Genomic DNA, 18893 nt, shown 5'->3' on the forward strand with positions numbered 1-18893 from the left:
GCAGGGTCTCGCTCAGCGGACTTCAACACGGAAAGTGAAGAGAAGGTCCGCTAGCAGGGTTTCGCTCAGCGGACTTCGACACTCGGAAAGTGACGAGAAGGTCCGCTAGCGAGGTTTCGCTCGGCAGACTTCGACACTTTGAAAGCGACAAGGGAGAAGTTCCGCTAGCGGGGTTTCGCTCAGCGGACTTCGACACTTGGAAAGCGGCAAGGGAGAAGTTCCGCTAGCGGGGTTTCGCTCAGCGGACTTCCACACTTGAAAAGCGGCAAGGGAGAAGTTCCGCTAGCGGGGTTTCGCTCAGCGGACTTCAACACTTGGATAGTGACAAGGGAGAAGTTTCGCTAGCAGGGTTTCGCTCAGCGGATACTGCCGACGATTGGCACCTTCTTCCCAAAAGTGGTGGCTTCTACTAGACGCTTCGTCTGATAGTGGTTGACACGTGGCGAACCCCTAGAGGGTTAGCGTGCGGAGGCGTGTCTCCTCCGCCTAGCCGTCTCCTCGCCATTAATGTTGAGTAATGATGGAGAGTAACTGGAGTCGTGGGACACGTGTACGGCTGACATTTGATGTCGTTTTTCAATGGACGGCGTATGACTGTTTGACGTTGACATAAAAGGGGGGGAAGTTAGCATATTTCACACTTTGCTCTAAACTTTGAACTGTACTCGTCGTCTTCAAGCTCTCTGCGTTTGAGATCGGAGAAGAAGGCTGAGGCGATATTGCCGAGTTATCATACGTGGAAGAACCGACGATCTCCGGCCCCGAAGACAAGTGCTCACACTCCTATAAGAGACTCCATCGTTGAGGTTGGTATTCTGACTTATATCCCTATTTCATTGGATGTCTGTCATGGCAAATTTTTGGGTTTTGGGTATTTCTGTGATATGTTCTTCGTTGACGTGCTGTGAGGGTGTGAGAGTGGGTTTGGGGATGGGTTGCTATGTTTGACAGAGTTGGGACTTTTAGGGATTTGCTAGATGGTCGAATCTGGGTTTGAGTGTTTGTTCTTGTTTTGGTATTTTCTGGGTAACTGTTCTTGATGTTCTTGGGTACTAACTGATATAGGGCTAGGTTAGATCTTGTGTGAGCTAACTGATTTGGGTTTTAGGGTTTTGGGATGGCCGACGTTATAGAGATTTCAAGCAGTGAGGATTCCGGATCTGAAGTGTCGTTCAGCGCGGCGGATAGAAATTTTATTAACTCGTTGCGTTTGTCTGCCCGTGCAGGAACCTCACTACCAGAACCGCTAGAGGTTGAGCCGCTACAGACCATACCGTGGGACGTAGTTATGGGTCATGCACCGCGTCCAGAGAGTTCTAGGGCGGGGGAGGATGCCGCTGCCCACAATATGCACGTAGAGCGTTTAGAAAGCAATAGTGCAGCCAGCGGTTCCGCTGGGGGGGGGAGATGTAGCGGGAGAGGATACTAAGTCGGCGTGGGTGTTCGAGGACGGCACCCCCGTTGATGAGGCGGGAGGTAGGATGACTGCAGTTGCCGTCAACCGGCTGAAGCAGATGTTCCGGTTGCCCGGAGTGGTGAAGCTGCGTCCGCCGACGGTGGAGGAGAAGGCCTCGATCCTGCCAGCGGGCCATGCCGCCGTGCACGAGGCGATATTCCGCCAGGGAGTGACCTTCCCGCTGGTACCAAACCTTCAAATTTTGGTGTGCGAGTTTGGCGTGGCCTTTGGGCAAATCTGCCCCAACATGTGGCGGTTGATGCTAGCATTGAACTCGCTATGGCGGTTGTCAGGTTGCGAGGGACCAACTGTTGCGAAGGTGCTGCACTTCTACGAACTGGTGTACGTGAAACGCCAAGGTTGCAGAGGGCAGGTAAACCTGAGTAGCCGTCAAGGAGCGCCCAAGTTGATTGAGAACTTGAGGGATTCCATGTCCTACTGGCGGGGTACCTTCTGCGTTGCCACGACGGGGTGGGAGTACCAAGCGGGGTCTAACGAGGGGGAGCCGACGTTTAGAATTAAGTCGGAGTTTCAGCCCATCCGAGGTCGTTTGCCGTCTCCGCTGAACATGACTGGCGGGGTTTCTCCTTTTCTTGTTTTTTTTTTTTGTTTTTACACAGCCTTGTATCCTGTACTGACAAAGACCTTTTGTGTAACTTGCTGGACTTTCGTCTCCTTACGGGCTGGGAGTTGTTGGTTGATCAACAACTGACTCGTGCCGTTGGTAAGCACTCTCCGCCATGCCGTACCCTTAAAGAGATTGCTCCATGCTGACGGTTTTGTTGTGTTTTTTGTAGAAAATCCGCCGGGGAACAAAGCGAGCCGGGACGCCTTCGCGAAAGCCATGGACTGCACTGAAATTGACAACTTCCTAGAATCCACGTACGCCTCTGGGCTGGCGGCTCAAAAGACGGTGGTGAACCCGGAGACGCTGGCGTTAAGCCCGTCTGAGGTTCCAGTGGTGCTGTCAATGCCGCACCACTCTCATCTTGGCGGTGACGGGCTGCCTGCTATTCAGGAGGGGACCAGCGCGGTGAGCGAGGCAGCGCCGCGGAAAGAGAGAGTGCCGGCCATACGGCGCGGGGTGCGGAAGAAAACAGTGCGCCCAGCGAAGGGTGTCACGGTAGCGGGGTTGGAGCCACCGACGCGGGGTTCACAGCCTGCAGTCGCTGGAAGTACGCGAGCACTTCAGCGAAAACGTAGTCAACCCGACTCCGGCGGGGAAGAGGAGGATGCCGTGGAGAAAACTGGGGCCCGCGAGCAGCCGAAGAAGGCAAGGCAGGCTCCGCCCGAGGCTCCTGCTGACGTGGTGAAAGCGGCTGGTACGAGCGACCTGGACTCATTTGCCGCTTACGCCGAGTTCCTGAATGACGGTGAACGAGAGTTCCTGTATCACCTCTGTGAGCGGCTGGGGTTCGGAGGCTTGGAGGGGATTGTACGGTCGACGGCCGTCAACCAATCGCCCTTTAGCACGGCATTTGGGCACATCTCTGTCGGGTTACATGAGATGTTCCTGGCGGCGTCAAAACAGCCCTTGGTTGAGCGGGAGCTCAGGGAGGAGGTGGCGGGGCTGTAGAGGGACTTGGGGGAGGCCCAGGAAAGGTTGGCTGACGTAGAGCGACGCTTGACGAAGGCTGACTGTGATGCAGCAGATGCTCGTGGCAAGTTGGCTGTTGCCGTTGAGCGGGACCTGGCATGGACCGAACAGTTGGCCCAATTGGGGCAAGAGATGTCCCTGCTGCAAGATCGGGTGGCCGCCAAGGACAAGAAGGTTGAGATCCTTCAGCGGGAGTCCGCCGCCAGACAGGCCGAGGTTAAGCGGCTAGAAGGTGAAGTCGCTCGCCTGGAGGCTGAGGGGAGCCGCGCTGCTGCCGCTGATGTTGAGTCATACAAGCAATCGACGAAGTACAAGAACGCGCTGACCAAAGCAGTGAAGGCCGGTGCTCTGCCCAATGTGGAAATGCTGCAGCAGAAGGGCGCCATTGACTGGGCGAAGGCGTCCATGCCTGTCGTGCCTCCAGCCAGGGAAGCTTCGTCGGCAAAGGGTGATGGCCCCTCTCAGATTGATGGTACAAGCTCGGGTAGCGGGGAAAGTGGCGCTTGTCCAGCGGATAACTCCCAGCGGACCCCTACCCAGTCAGAGGCGTCCCGTGCCGGGTTTTTGGCGGCTCATACCCAGGCGGATGGTACCATAGAGACCCCCAGTCCTATAGCCCGCGGATCTGACCAGACAAGCCGCCAACAACCGCCGCCGGGCGCAGAGGGTGGAAATGCCGAAGGCAGCCAAGCCAACCTTGCCAACCCTTGAAGATGGAAGTGCCCACTTTGTAGCCGCTAAGGCGTATTTAACTGATGTAATGAACAGTCCTAAAGTTTAATGAAATTTCGGCATTTGGTTTTTCTTTCTATGATGTTTGTTCCGCTAGAGTTTTGACAATTTTGCTTTTGGCCACGAAAGAAACATTAAAGGAATTAAAATTGGTCCAAGTGCACAATGTAGCGGATGTGGTCCGCTGACTGGCGTTGCCAGTTGCCCCTAGTGCTAGACTTGGGAACACAATGGTTTGAATAATTCCTCGTTTCATTGATAGCTGTCTGAACAGCGTTTACAAAAGTGGGGTCGTACCAGTTGGGTAGCTTCCTTTAGCTAAATATTGAACAAAAATTTAGCTAAGTCAAGATGCTCTTGGGTAGCGGCATGACTATTTGTAGTAATACCGAAGGTGCTCGGTATTCCAAGGGTGGGTCGTAGTGACGCCATCCTTGTCCATTAAGTAGAAGGTGTCTGGGCTAACGACTTCTACAATTTTGTATGGACCTTCCCAAGTTGGGCGGAGTTTTGTTGGCGGTGGTATGACTTCTTTCATTACCCAGTCCCCCAGTTGGAGGTTGCGGGCTCTGACCCTGGCGTGTTAGAAACGCGAGACCCGTTGCTTGTTCTGAAGGTTGTGTAAATGGGCTGCGTCTCGCTTTTCCTCTACGAGATCCCTGTCAAGGTTGACGCCGTCGCTGTTGGTGTCGGGGCAGTAGCCTTCAACCCTAGCGATTGGTTGGGTTACCTCGATAGGCAGGACGGCCTCAGTTTCGAACATCATACAAAAAGGGGTTTCACCAGTGGCGGAAGTTGGGGTTGTTCTGATGGCCCATAGAACTTCCGGGAGCTTCTCCACCCACAAACCTCTAGCCTTGTCGAGCTTCTTCTGTAATAGCTTCTTGATTATCTTGTTCACCGCTTCGACCTGGCCGTTGGTTTGGGGGTGAGCGACGGATGCAAAACGCATCTTGGTACCCAGGTTGGCAGTGAAAGAGATGAGTTCCTTGTTATTGAACTGTGTGCCGTTATCTGTGATGATTGTACGTGGGACACCGTAGCGGCAGTAGATGTTCTTCTAGAGGAAGTGAATTACCTTGGCGGTAGTTATTGCCGTCAGGGGCTCCGCCTCTATCCACTTGCTGTTGTAGTCGATAGCAACAATGATGTATTTGAACTAACCCTTTGCGGTTTGGAATTTTCCCATCAGGTCAAGGCCCCACGTGGAGTGAATCCATGGACCGATGATGATCGACAGTGGTTCCGCCAGCGTATGCGGAAGATCAGCATATTATTGGCATTTGTGACAAGATTTTGATATTTGCCGGGCATCGTCACCGAGTGTAGGCCAGAAGTAGCCCTGTCGCATTGTGCGATTGGCCAAGGATCTGGCGCCCGAGTGGTTTCCACATTCCCCGCCATGTATTGTTGCCAGCACGACCTTTCCCTCCTCTGGGGTTAGGCAGCGGAGGTTGGGGTGAGTGAAGCCCTGGCGGTAAAGTTTTCCGTTCTGGATGTTATAGCTGGTTGCTCTCCGCTGGAGCTGTCGCGCTTTGATCTTATCCTCTGGTAATGTCCCGTTGCGTTTGTACTGAATAATTTCGTCCATCCAGCTAGGATTGGCCTCAATGTTGAAGATCTCCACCAGGGTTTTTGTGATACTTGGCTTGTCTAGACACTCTACCCTTGTGTCCGTCGGACTCTGGTGTGGCTGGGCGGTTACCAGTCTTGCCAGTGAATTAGCCTTGGTGTTCTTTTCCCTGGGGATTTGTGTGATGGTGTGGAACTTGAATTTATTGAGCAGTGTCTTGACGTATTCCAAGTATGCCGCTAACTACTGGTCCTTCGCCTGAAAACTGTTGTTGACCTGGTTAACGACCAACTGAGAGTCACTGAAGATGTTGACACTATCTGCCCCTGAATCGATGGCGAGGAGTAGGCCGGCAATGAGTGCTTCATGTTCCGCCATATTGTTTGAGGCCTTGAAGTTGAATTTCAATGCGTATTCGACGCTAAGTCCCCCTGGTCCTGTTAAGATGATTCCGGCGCCGCTGGCCTTGGCGCTAGCGGAGCCATCTACGTGTAGGTTCCAGTCTGATTGTTGAGGAGCCGGCTCCTCGGCGGTCACTATTTCCGTTCCAGGCGGTACATCTATCTTGGATTCGGGCTGACGCTCGATGAGCTCAGCAATGAAGTCTGCCACCGCCTGGCCTTTCATGGCGGTTCTTGGTTTGTAATCAATGTCAAATTCGCTGAGCTCAATGGCCCACTTGCTGAGGCGGCCCGAATGTTCAGGGTTCTGCATTACTTGTCTCAGTGGTTGATTGGTTAACACATGGATTGTGTGGGCCTGGAAGTATTGGCGGAGGCGTCTGGCGGCAACGATTAGTGCGAGAGCGAGTTGTTCCAAGGGTGGGTACCTAGTTTCTGCTCCGTTCATGCCTCGGCCGGCATAGAATACTGGGAGTTCGTCCTGGTTCTCCCGCCAGACGATGGCGCAGCTTACCGCTGATTGCGATACCGCTAGGTATATGTATAGTGTCTCGCCTTGCACAGGAATGGAAAGTAGTGGAACTGCCGCCAGGTACTCCTTCAGGCCCTGGAACGCCGCCTGGCACTCCAGGTTCCAATCAATGACCTTCTTGTGGGTTATTTTAAGGACTTTGAAAAATAGGGCGTACCAGTCGGTCAGTCTGGAGATGAATCGAGACAGGGCGGTTAGCTTACCTTGGAGGCATTAGACGTGCACCTTCCATTCTGGGTCCTTCAAGTCGAGGATGGCTTGCACCTTGTCAGGGTTAGCCTCGATGCCCCGTTCACTGACAATATACCCCAGAAATTTTCTGGCGGTAACGCCAAAGAAACATTTTTCTGGGGTGAGGCGCATACCGTAGGCCAAGAGGATGGTTATTATGATTTTTAGGTTTGCCACATGTCCGCTGGCCTTTAAACTCTTGACCAACATGTCGTCTACGTAGACCTCGATTATCTTGCCCAGATGTTCTGCGAACATGGCGTTCATCAGTCGCTGATAAGTTGCCCCTGCGTTCTTCAGACCGAAAGGCATCACATTGTAACAATACAGGCCTTTGTCGGTGGTAAAGGTGGTGCACTCTTGGTTGTCGGGATGCATCCTAATCTGATTATAGCAAGAGAACGCGTCCATCATGCTGAGGAGCTCGTGTCCAGCGGTTGCATCAACCAATTGATCAATGCGGGATAGTGGGAAGCTGCCTTTCGGGCATGCTTTGTTAAGATTTTTGAAGTCGACACACATTTGCCCCTTGCCGCTAGGCTTTTTTACCATAACTAGGTTGGAGATCCACTGGGGATAGATGACCTGGCGGATTAACCCAATACCCTGTAGCTTGGCAACCTCTTCTCCTATAGCACGGTATTTGTCTTCGTCGAAGGCTCTGCGCTTCTGCTTGACAGGGTAGAAGGATGGTTTGATGCTCAACTTATGTGTGATGATTTCAGGGAAGATACTTAGCATGTCTGCATATGACCAGGCAAAGACCATAGAGTTGTCTCGTAGGAACTAAGTGAGCTCCGTCGCCAGCTCTGGGTCTAATTGAGCGCCTATGCGAACTGTCCGCTCAGGGTGCTCGTCAGAGATGCTGACGACCCTTAATGATGTTTCTGGGTTGACCGGCTCCTTCTTTACGTACTTCTTTTCGTCATCCCTGGGGTCCTCAAAGATATTTGGTGGTGGTGCCTGACTGCCTGCCGCTAGGATCTCATGGCGGCGGGTTGATTGTGCTATAGTAGTTGAATAACACTCGCGTGCCAACTGTTGACTTCCCCTGACACAGCCTGTGCCGTTGGGGGTGGGGAACTTCATGAGCAGCATGTATCTAGCGATGATGCACTTGAGTTTATTGAGCGCTGGCCGACCAATGATTGCGTTATATGAGCTGAAACAATCGACAATTATGAACTCCATATGTATTTCAGCCATACATGGACTAGTACCGATAACTAGCCGCATATAGTCAGAACCCAGCGGTTGCGTGACGTCACCAGAGAAGCTGAGCAGTGGTTCATGATCTTGGAGTAGTTTTCTGTTCCGCTTAAGGTCGTTGTAGCAGCCACTGAATATGACGTTGACAGCGGATCCGCTATCAACCAGGGTTCTACCCACTGACATTTTTCCGAGGATGGCGTCGATCAAGAAAGGATCGTCATGGGGCAAATGCACTCCGCGCTCCTCCTCCTCTGAGAAGGTAATGGGACTTTGGGAGCTTGGCGGATCTTTCGTAGCAGATGTTACAGACTTCCTTTGGGTGATTAGCCCGTGCATAACGCTTTCTAGCTTTGTGAGACATGTTGGTGATTGGAGCACCTTCGTCGATGGTGTTGATGCGGCCCATGGGCTCAATGTCGGTGATCACAGGTGGCGGTTGGCGCACCTTGAATTGCTCAAGCTTACCATCACGGTACAAGGTCTCAATGGCCATTTTGAGAGCGTTGCAGCTGTTGGTATTGTGACCGCTGTCCTCGTGGTATTTGCACCACCTGCCGGTGTTTCTTGGCTTTCCTGTTTTTGGGTATTTTCCCGAGGGCGGCGGTGGGATCTGATCCTTGCACTGATTGTATATTTCTTCATACGAGGCCGTGAGGACTGTAAATACTGCATACCGCTGAGAGGATTCCGTATGTTTGTTGCGGTTGTCCCCATGGGATAGGCGGTTTCCCTTGTAGTGTTGGTCCTTCTGTCGCTTGTTCTGGTGCTGGCCCTGCTGCCACTCCCTCTTTTTATCAGTTGGCGGTGAATTGGGGGTTTTGTTAGTGGTCGCCTGTTGATTGGAGGAGGGTTGTACCGACTTTGCCAATGCTGCTGGTGGCGGTGGGGTCTCTCCATATGTGATGAATTCTGCTTGGGCATGAATGACCGCCTCACTCATGAGGTGGTCGTATACCACATTTGGATGATTGTAGTTGAGGTGATAGAGGAATGGCCCTTTGAGGAGTCCTTGCTTAAAAGTCGCCGAAGCCATTGTTTTATCAAGATCACGACACTGAGATGATGCCGCCCGCCACCTTGTGATGAATGCCTTCAGTGTTTCCTCCGTACCCTGCTTGACGTTGAACAGTTGGCTTGTATTGTGGTGCCCGGCGGACAATAGGATGAACCGAGAAAGGAAAGCGTGTGACAATGCCTGGAATGAGTCAATGGATCCCTGTGGGCACTTGAAGAACCAATTCATTGCCTCATTGTCCAGCGTTTCGCTGAACAAGTGGCACAGGGTGGCATCATCGAATCCCTTATTGTTGGTGACCTTCTTGAAGGTGTTCATATGGACGAAGGGGTCAGTCTTACCGCTGTAATGTGACATTTTTGGAGTCTTTACGTACGTCGGTCTGACAGCCAGCAAAATTGCAGCAGTAAATGGTCCTGGCCTGGATGCGAAAAGTGGATTTGAGATTGGCGCTGGGGTGCCTGATTCCGCCCGGATTAACCTTTGTTCCAACTGCTGCATCCTTTCCAATATTTGAGCGGTTGCATCGCCGGTAGGGCCTAGCCGGGTACTCCGCTGAACTGATCCTCTCCTGGGAGCAGGTGGGTTTCCCTCGGTTCTTACCCTAGGTCTCGAGCGGTGGGTATGCAGTGATGACTCTGCCTCCTGTTCCAACATTAGCTGGGGTACAAGGGGCGGCCCCATTCCCGCTAGCTCTGGTAGGCGCAGCGGGACCTGCATATGCACGACTGGTGCTGGTATCAATGCTCCTGTACCAGGTCGGCTGTGCCTGGTGCTCCGTGACTGCTCGCTTCGTGCCGTTTTGGCGATTACTTCCAGTGTTCTCTTTAGCTCATCAAAGCGTGACACAAGCGTGGCCACTTGCTTTTGGGCATCGGCCTTTTCTTTTCGTTCTTGTTCATACTCTCTGTTTGCTTTGTGAAGATCCGCCAGTGCCAGCTCATATAGAGAGGCGAGGTCTTGGCCTGGCGGGCGGCTGATACTTGGGTTTGTCTCACCGCCGGGGTTTACCGGGGTGGTGAATAGCGCGCGGTTGATGCCTACCGCTGGGTTGGTGGGTTGGGGAATGGCGGATTGATCTGCCTGCTCTTCAGCGTTTCCCCTGCTATCGTTAGTCATGGTGGTTGTGGTGGGATGACCTTTTGTTCAAGTGTTCCCACAGACGACGCCAATGTTAATGCTCAAAGTCCGGCGATAGCCGATATTTCATTTAACGCGGGTCCGGTGGGCGGACCTCTACTTTGAGGATTTGATGGCCTCCGCTAGCTGTCACACGAGAGACAGGGTGTTAGAGGGAGAGCGCACGCCGTCTTCACTTCTCCGATGCCTAAGTCAGTCAATGCATGTAGGCAGCATAACAATAAATGAGTAGTAAATGCGTAATTAATGAGGAGAGAGGAGAGAACCTTTTATAGGTGAGGAGAAGGTTGATCTTCTTCTTGTTTTCGATGTGGGACTGATGTGCTTCGATACCCAGCGTCTGGAGCTTCTGATGCTATCTTGGCGCTGCGCGTGGCGGCGCGTCAGCTGTGATTTGGGGGTGATCCGGGCTTGGGCGGTAGCCCGCCTAGCTGTGTTTCCACAGGTCACCCCCTTGGTGAGAGTCGGTACCTCTGGCGGTACAATGAGCGTGGCTCATTATAGCTAATTATGCTTGCAAACGTACATGTAGGTACAGTACGTCTCTGACCCTTACAAAGGTCTCTCCCAAAAGGGTTATGTCTTTACCATAGGAAGCACTGCGATATCTTGGAGGTCTACAAAACAGACCCTTGTTGCTACTTCCTCAAATCATGCAGAGATTATTCCTCTACATGAAGCCGTGTGTGAATGTATATGGCTAAGGTCTGTAATTAGACATATTCGAGGAAGTTGTGGTTTGAAGTCTACCACGGATGAACCTACATGCATTTATGAGGATAATGCAGCTTGTATTGAGCAAATGAAGTTAGGTTTCATCAAGGGCGACAACACCAAGCATATATCGCCTAAATTCTTTTATAATCAGCAACAACAATCACTTCTAAAGATTGAAGTGAATCAAATCAATAAGAGGATAATGTAGCAGACTTATTCACTAAGTCGTTAGCTAAATCCACCTTCGAGAAATATGTGAAGAGCATCGGATTGAGAAAGTTATCCGAACTACCATGATTGTAGTAATCAGGGGGAGGTATATGATGTCTACATGTTCGATCTCGAAGAGTGAATGACGTGTTGTACTCTTTTTCTCCTCCTCAAGCTTGTTTTTGTCCCACAGGGTTTTTCACTCGAGCAAGATTTTTAACGAGGCAACGGATAAAGCGTCATCACCAAGTTTGAGCGGCACAAGGGGGAGTGTTGAATGAAATCGACTTTTGTGTGCCTTATCAAACTAGGATTAGTTCTATGATTGTAATAGGAGAGAAGGCTCTAGAATTCGTAGACCTTTTCGGAATAGTTTTCCTTGTATCATTAGAATATGTACTTTGTAATCCCTATATATACGTGTTAATGTCTAAGATTGAGCTGTAGCCCAAATCTCTGTTAACGCTGGTCCGGTGGGCGGACCGCTACTTATATTCTCAGTTTTCCCTATCTGTCAAATAAAATACAAAAAGCGTCAGAGGGAGACCGCGTTGAGCGGTCTTCTCTTCTCCGATGCCTAAGTTAGTCAATGTATTTGTGTTGACAGAGTAACAGAAAGTAAGTAGTGGAATATGTATTTTGTAATCCCTATATATAGAGCTCCTATTATCAATAGTGGAATATACAATTCTCTCATCAATCTCTCTCAATTCTCATATCCTAAAACATGTGTGAAATTATAAGGGATGGAATGAAAGAATACCTTACACCGACGGGGCCAACTCCTCTTCATGTGAATCCATTCTTTCAAATAGCCAAATAGGTCCCGTCGAGCCAAGATTCTCGGAATGGTTGGTATTTGAGGGCATCAGTGTTGATGAGAGTGGGAAGCAGCATTACCTAGATGCAACTGTTGCTTACAAGCGTGCAGTACTGAATGCCATCGACTACCTCTCCAAATTTGGATACTCAAAAGAACAGGTTTTTTTTTTTTTTTCCCTCCATATTTCAGTAACCATGTTTGCAGTCTTCTTCGTTGCTGATCTAGGATCTGCCTACCATGCATGTAACAATCAGAGCTCCCTTCTGCTGTCATGCTGTCCATGTGAGGGAAGAATTTCTGGAATAGTCGACGCTCCCAATGCTGTTGCAACCCTAGCAATCCCAACAGCTATCTTTAACCAGTTATCTTTTTCTGGCCAAGATTCCAACAAAAACATACTATTACTTTGATCAAATAGGCTATCTATAGGTGCTAAATTCTGTTGGATCAAACAACTTTTCTATGAATGAATACACCATGTTAAATAAACCAAGCTAGCAAGGAACTAATCCAGTAAACAGTAACTGTTGTCATGAATTATTGATCTGCGCACTTCATTTTCTCTGAAAATGAAATCTTGTATGTTGACAGGATATTCGACCAAAAATGAACAAGGTGCCAGTTGGTCCGCGGATAGTGAGGACACCAGATGTCCAAAAATGTACTTATGACGGAAATTTGCCAACCACAAGGAACCCTAGCTCAGCAACATAACTGTTGTCAAAGGTGCTCAGGAAATAAAAGCAGACATTTCAGCCTATATCGATTATGTCTACTATTTCATGCATGCATGACTTCAGATTGTGAATCGTAAAGCTAGCAACACTAGTAAACATATACAATGAAGCTGATAGGCTAAACAGGACATGATTCTCATATATTGTCATATACTTATAGCAGCTACCTGATAGTAGCTGTCATGAAAATATTTAAGAATCCACCCTCATTTCTCTTGCTTATTTTTCAACAGATGCCCAGACTGTTAATATAGAACTACTGTTCAAGGCGCAGATTCCAGACACTTTATCTGTGAATTTAGATGATAATTTTCACAGGTAGTAAACCAAGTGGAGATACAGACACTAGTAACACCAGATTTTTTAATGTTAAAAACAAAATGTTCAAAAACAGTAACACCAGATTTCATTGCAAAGGAGAAGGGCAAAATCTTGAATTACTAGATCTCTTACTGTGGCAAGGCAGCCGATAGCTTCGAGTGTAGGTGGATACATCAACTTCTCACAACTTTTAATGAACAGGGACTTGAGACATGCAAGGTTTCCCAACCACTATGTGAAAAACTCCACTCCTTCAAAGGATTCAATAACCAAAGATGTTTTTCACCAAAAAAAAAAAAACCAAAGATGTTAGTGAACTACTGAAGTTTCGGAACCATCCGCGGTAGTTTGTTGAGGCACTCAATAGCTCCGATGGTCTATCTCAGGTTCCTAATTTAAAAAAGATGTTTAGTCACTTGCCCTGATACTGAGATAAAGAAAGGAAAAACAAATGCAATGGTTTAAATGCATAAGACAGCTTTGTCATTAACAAAGAATTGGACTTGACTACACTCTGTAGTGGGGGAAGAGAAAACTAATTTACCTGAGATGTGGGGAATGTGAGAAATCTTTGGCCATTCTGGTCCGCTTTCCTTTGCACAATTTTCTTTTAGAAGGGGACAATCTTGAATTACTAGATCTCTTAATGTGGTGAGGCATCGCATAGCTTCAAGTGTAGGTAGATACATCAATTTCTCACAACTTTTAATGAGCAAGTACTCAAGAGATGCAAGGTTTCCCAACCACTCTGGGAATGACTCCACTCCGTTGAAGGATATAATAACCAAAGATGTTAGTGAACTACTGAAGTTTTGAATCTGGTGAGGCAGAGACTTGAGCTTAGGCCATCCAGATAGCTCTAATTTTTCAAGTTGTGATGGAACCTGAAAATCGGGGAAGAAATCAAGCTCCTTGCAGAATCCACCGATTCGCAATTCCTTCAAACCTATGAGGCAGTGGAGCCCTGCCGGCAGACATTCTACATTTCCACAATTAGAAATCTCCAGCTGGCGGAGGGATGTGAGGCCCTGTAAAGTTGGTATAGATTGTAGACTAATGCAGTCTCTTATAAACAACTCCTCTAAACTGGTGAAGATTTCTGGTATGCCTTGAGGTAGTAGATTTGCATCAGTCGAAGTAGCAGCATATTCACGGATGGATCTTGAAATGGATGCTAGTTTAGGGCATTTTATTATTGTCAAATGCCGAATAGCACGAAAACATTCTAGAGCAGGTAGGCTTGATAGTTCCTCACATTGCACCACTTTCAATTCGCGTAGTGATGGCATGACTTCTTCAAATGGAAGAGATGGTAGACTAGAGCAGCTCCCTATAGAGAGTTCCTGAACAGACGTGCAATATTGAAGCCCACTCGGTAGTCTTGACAAACCATTACAATTTTTTACCTCCAACGTGCGCAGAGATGTGAGGCCGTGATTAATTGGAATGAACTCCAAATTAGGACATTTGAGTAACTTCAACTCCTCGAGAGGGAGGGTGTCTAAACCGTCAGGTAGATGCCTCAGCTTTTCACAACCACTAACATACACTACCCGAAGAGATGCGCAACAGCCAATTACATTAGGAGCAATACAAGTCAAGTTAGCACAACCTACAATGTATAAAGATGTGAGATTCTTGTTGTTCTTCCACATCCTTCCTGGCAGAGTAGTAAGCCCCGGAATATCATTCAGAAAGAGAGAAGTGAGAGTGGTAAGGTTGCCGCTTATACTTGCTACTGGCCTATCATCATCAACGTATGATATCATCAATTTCTTGAGAGAGGGAAAATGACTTGGAGCGTTTATCAACTTGCGACAATATGTTACAGATAGTTCCTCAAGGCAAGGAAAAACGACTACTTTTCCTGATGGCATCATCCATGCTTCCATCCATTCACTTAGCTGATAGCAGTTACCAATACTTAGTGTTTTCAATGCTGGAAATAATATAATTGGCTCCATACTTGCAGCAGCTGCATCGCTAACATAATAATTACCATAAAACTCAATTCCCAAACATTTCAAGTTCCTCAAATTAGTAATGACAAGATGCTTTAGATTTGATAGGTGTCCGAGTATTGGGACTTCTTCACATCTGTTGCAGTTGCGTAAGCGAATATTCTTCAAATTGTTCAGCTGCAACGACCTAGTCATCATCCATGATGGAAAATTATCACCCCTGAAACAATCGATCTCCAAGCTTTCCAAGTTAGGATGCGGTTGGAGGCCTTCAAGTACATCCTCATGACTGTTGTTCATCTGCCTACTTTCTGTCCATACAAATCTCAACTTTCGCAAATTTTTCTTCTCCTTCAGTTTTGCTTTCTCAGCTTCTTCCCTATCCCGTACATGCTCAAGACTATATATAATTAACTGGCCTTTCAACTCATTCAAGCTAGCCAACTCCTCACATCTATGACCCTTCTTTTTGCCCACCGTAAAGCAGGATACTGTTTGGAGACGAGTCAATCGCCCCATCCCAACTGGAATTTCATTATACCCACTGAAGTAAAGATGTCGCAAGTTGATCAAGTTTTGTACTTCTTTCGGAAACTCTTTAAGAGCACAATGCCTTGCTCTTAAAGTCTGAAGGTTATAGAGCATGCCAATAGATGTGGGGAGTGCTTTGATTCTTGTTTTGGAGACGTCTAAATACCTCAAGTGTTTCAACTTGCCAATTGAACTTGGTAACTCCTGAATATTAGCCTCATATAAGTTTAAGATGCGTAAATCTCTAAGCCTTTCATAGAGGCTATTACGGACCTTGTCATTCAAAAACAGTGAACGGAATCTGCTAATACTTCCTTCTGGCAATCTTTCTACTGATGAAGTAGGAATCTTTGCAACATGTCGTATCGTATGTTCACTATCTATCTCATTGAAGTCCCGGATCAAGCACTCAGATTTGAATACTTCTTCCGCAAGATTGTGCACGAGATCATGCATCTTGCATTTGGTAATAAGGCCATAGTCATCCCTTGTAGCATCTTGAAATAAGGAGCTTTCCAATAGAGTGTTGAAATGATCATTGCCTACATCCTCCATCTCTGCATCAATATTATCCGGAGAAGGATGGAGCAATCCCTCAGCCATCCACAGTTGGATCAAGTTATCTCTTTCTATTTCTAAATCTTTCACAAATATCGAGCAATATGCAAAACATTGTTTTAAAGATGTAGATTTCAAATTATCAAAGCTCAGCTTTAAGACAGACATGATTCTATCTTCTTCTTCTTGCAAGTCCCATATTCTGCTTTCTTTAATTGACAACCATTCGGCTTTACTATGTTTAGAACGCAACATGCTTCCAGAAACCTATTGGAATACGAGGGTTAGAATACCTAAATACCTAAATAAAGACTTATTTCTACAAAACAACAATGGTTCTATGCCTCTATCAACACTATATTCACTGGATGCAAAGTGCTGTAGTACTCTCTGCTACTTTCTTGGAGGTTTATTTTAATAAAGTTGTTATCATGAAAGACTCATAGAGTGAGCAGCAAAATTACACCTTATAAGGAGCTAATTTGGGATAAGTTTTCAGAAAGATCTCAAACATATAAGGCAAAATTAATATCAAGTATGATAGCTACACAATGGTATTACAGTGGTACGTACCTTTGCCACTAATGGGACTCCTGCACACTTTCTGGCAATTTCCCTTCCAAGTCTTTCTAGATCAACAGATATTGGAGCACTACCATCTAGAAATGCTCTATTTTTCAATATGGTCCAGCATTCATCTTCTGTTAGCTTTTGCAAATTGCATCTAGGAAGTGTTTCCGCAATGGATGCAACTTTGGCACTACGGGTAGTGACAACAATGGTGCTTCCCGGGGCAAAATCAAGTTTTGACAAACAATTCTTCAACACGCTCCACTTCTGAGGATCTTCATTCCAAACATCATCGAGTACAAGAAAATGTCTTTTACCTGTCAACTTTTCTCGGAGGTTTTGAAGCAATGCCTCCCTACTTGTTATACCGGCCTTCGTTGAATCAAGTAGTTCCAAGATCTGACTTAAAATCGAATTGACCTCAAAGGTGTTGGATACGCTCACCCACATTCTCTTATCAAAATATGAACTGATACCAGGTTGGTTGAATATCGACTTGGCCAGAGTTGTCTTTCCTATTCCTGGCATTCCCACAATCGCCATAACCGAAAGATTTTCATGATTGTTCGGGTTGATCAAGGACTCAATTATCGTTGACACATGTTCCCCCCTTCCAATGATCTTTTCATCCTTCTCAAAGAATGAATCGGTTTCTCTGTCGAGCCGTGATCCTTGAGGGATTGCATCTATGTGCTTCTTTGAAACTAGTCCAATGAAAGTTGCCTCACTTTTGAGATCCACCAAAGATGCGTTGATGTTCTTAATTTTTTGTGTCATTTTAAGACGAAATAAAATGGGATTGGAGGCAGAAAGGAAGTTGAGTACCTTTTTCTTCATTTGGTTTTGTAGTTCTACTTTACGCCGGAGAACTTCATAGTTGATTTCGTCCAATACCTCATCGGCTTCATGAGCCAAGTCTTTCAGCTTCTTCACCCAGTCTTCCACTGCCATGCCCCGATCTTCTGGTTGATGATCAACAGCACCACATAAGAAATCCTGAATCACGGATAATGAGTGACTGAGCCTGGTTAGTTCTGCTTTGAATCCCCAGGCAAGCATGAATTCTTGAGCCGCAAGTAAAGCCACCTTCTTCAGCACTCCCTGGGCCACAAAAATAAGGAGAGATTCTGGCATCTTGAGACAATCACAGAGAAAACAACTGTTTCTCTCCTCTTCTTGACCTAGAAGACAATAGTATCTAGGTTGATGCATCTATCGCCTGCTTTCAAGTTTACCATAACCTCCATTTCTACCTCGTTGACTGAAAAGTTTTTTCCCAAAGCGTGACGGTGACTCTCCTAAAAATCTAACGAGATTGAACGGACGGCTCATAATGCCTAATCGCCTCAGGTAGTCAGATCTCTTAACACGTCATCGGGTGACCACCCACTTGTACCTAGGTTCAAGAAACAAAAACACAATCAAAATCTCCTTTCCATAGCCTCCTTTGTTTGATATGCACATATATGAATCAAAAATATGCATATGAAAAACTTTGTTGGATATGCACACATATTTAGTACATAGATTTGGTATAAGCTTTTGGGATCTCAAGCACTACTCATGAAAATGTTAGGCAAGTTCTAATGGGGTTGGAGTTGTTTTTATTAATCCAGGTTCAACTAAAACTAAACCCGATTCATGCCATAAAGTAAAAGGTGTTCAAGTAAATCCAGTAGATGTGTCTGACCCAAACTCTATATTACTTGACTTAGTTGTTTTTATTACTTGATTAATTATACTATTATATTTCCTTGTACAACTCTGATTCTATATCTTGTAATCCTCTATATAAAGAGGCCCCTATTATCAATGAAAGTACTACTCAATTCTCTCCCAATTCAGTTTTCCTTAAATACGTTATCAGCATGACGCCCTAACCCTAAAACCTAATAGCCAAAACCCTAAATCCGAATACAAAACCTTGAAACCCTTTCGGTCCCCGCCGCACATCTAGAAGCCCTCCATCCCAAGAGTCCAGAACCGGCGGCGCCACCCCAAGAACTGGCCGGAAACCTATCGAACCGGCCACCGGAAGCTCCAAACCACCCGCAGCAAATATTCCACCGGTCCACCACCTTTGAGACCTCCAATTGCTACCAAATTTTTCCACAAGCATCGTCTCGATCCCAGAATCCGGGAACCGAAAGGTTTTTTCCCAGAACCAGCCTAAAAGTACATGAACCGGCCACCTGACTGCTGCTGCATCTTGAACCGGCAGAAGAAGGAAAAAAAAAAAAGGGGAAGTCAACTGGCCAGAAGGAGTCAAGGCCCACTGACATCAGATTCGCCACTTCAGCACAGGGACCCACATGCCACGTCAGCACAGACCCCAACGCCACTTCAACAATGGACCCCAACGCCACGTCAACACCGGTCAACTTTCCGGCGACTTTTCTGACCACTTTCAAGCGACTTTTTCCGATCAAATTTTCTAGCGACCTATTTCGAGGTATTTTTTTACTAAAAGTTTCCGTTTTTGAAGTTTTTATTTATTTTCTCTTCTTTTTCTCGGGGACTTGCAAACTCTCTTCTTCTACCCCCCTTTCTTCATCATAGGGGAGACCTAATTAAGC

General features: G+C 47.2%; 1 protein-coding gene and 1 pseudogene across 1 annotated transcript; one reads left to right on the plus strand and one right to left on the minus strand.

The window, feature by feature from the left end:
* LOC112186014 overlaps positions 1–12638 on the plus strand; it is a 46625-nt pseudogene extending 33987 nt beyond the window's left edge.
* An 81-nt stretch (positions 12639–12719) lies between these two features.
* On the minus strand, positions 12720–17532 carry LOC112186013 (putative disease resistance protein RGA3). Its single transcript, XM_024324367.2, has 3 exons — positions 16321–17532; positions 13242–16014; positions 12720–13087 (listed from the first exon to the last, which is right to left on the minus strand). The coding sequence occupies exons 1-3, from the start codon at positions 17527–17529 to the stop codon at positions 13080–13082; spliced, it is 3990 nt and encodes a 1329-aa protein (XP_024180135.1). The 5' UTR covers positions 17530–17532; the 3' UTR covers positions 12720–13079.
* Between the last annotated feature and the right edge of the window lie 1361 nt (positions 17533–18893).

Source organism: Rosa chinensis, chromosome 2 (genome assembly GCF_002994745.2).
Source record: "Rosa chinensis cultivar Old Blush chromosome 2, RchiOBHm-V2, whole genome shotgun sequence".
Lineage (NCBI taxonomy): Eukaryota > Viridiplantae > Streptophyta > Magnoliopsida > Rosales > Rosaceae > Rosa > Rosa chinensis.

Bases quoted from the DNA above. Each gene is read 5' to 3' on its own strand.
- LOC112186013 (XM_024324367.2), bottom strand. From the start codon at position 17,529: ATGCATCAACCTAGATACTATTGTCTTCTAGGTCAAGAAGAGGAGAGA. The intron at 16,015-16,320 runs GTACGTACCACT...GTATTCCAATAG, and splicing joins GAGTCCCATTAGTGGCAAAG to GTTTCTGGAAGCATGTTGCG.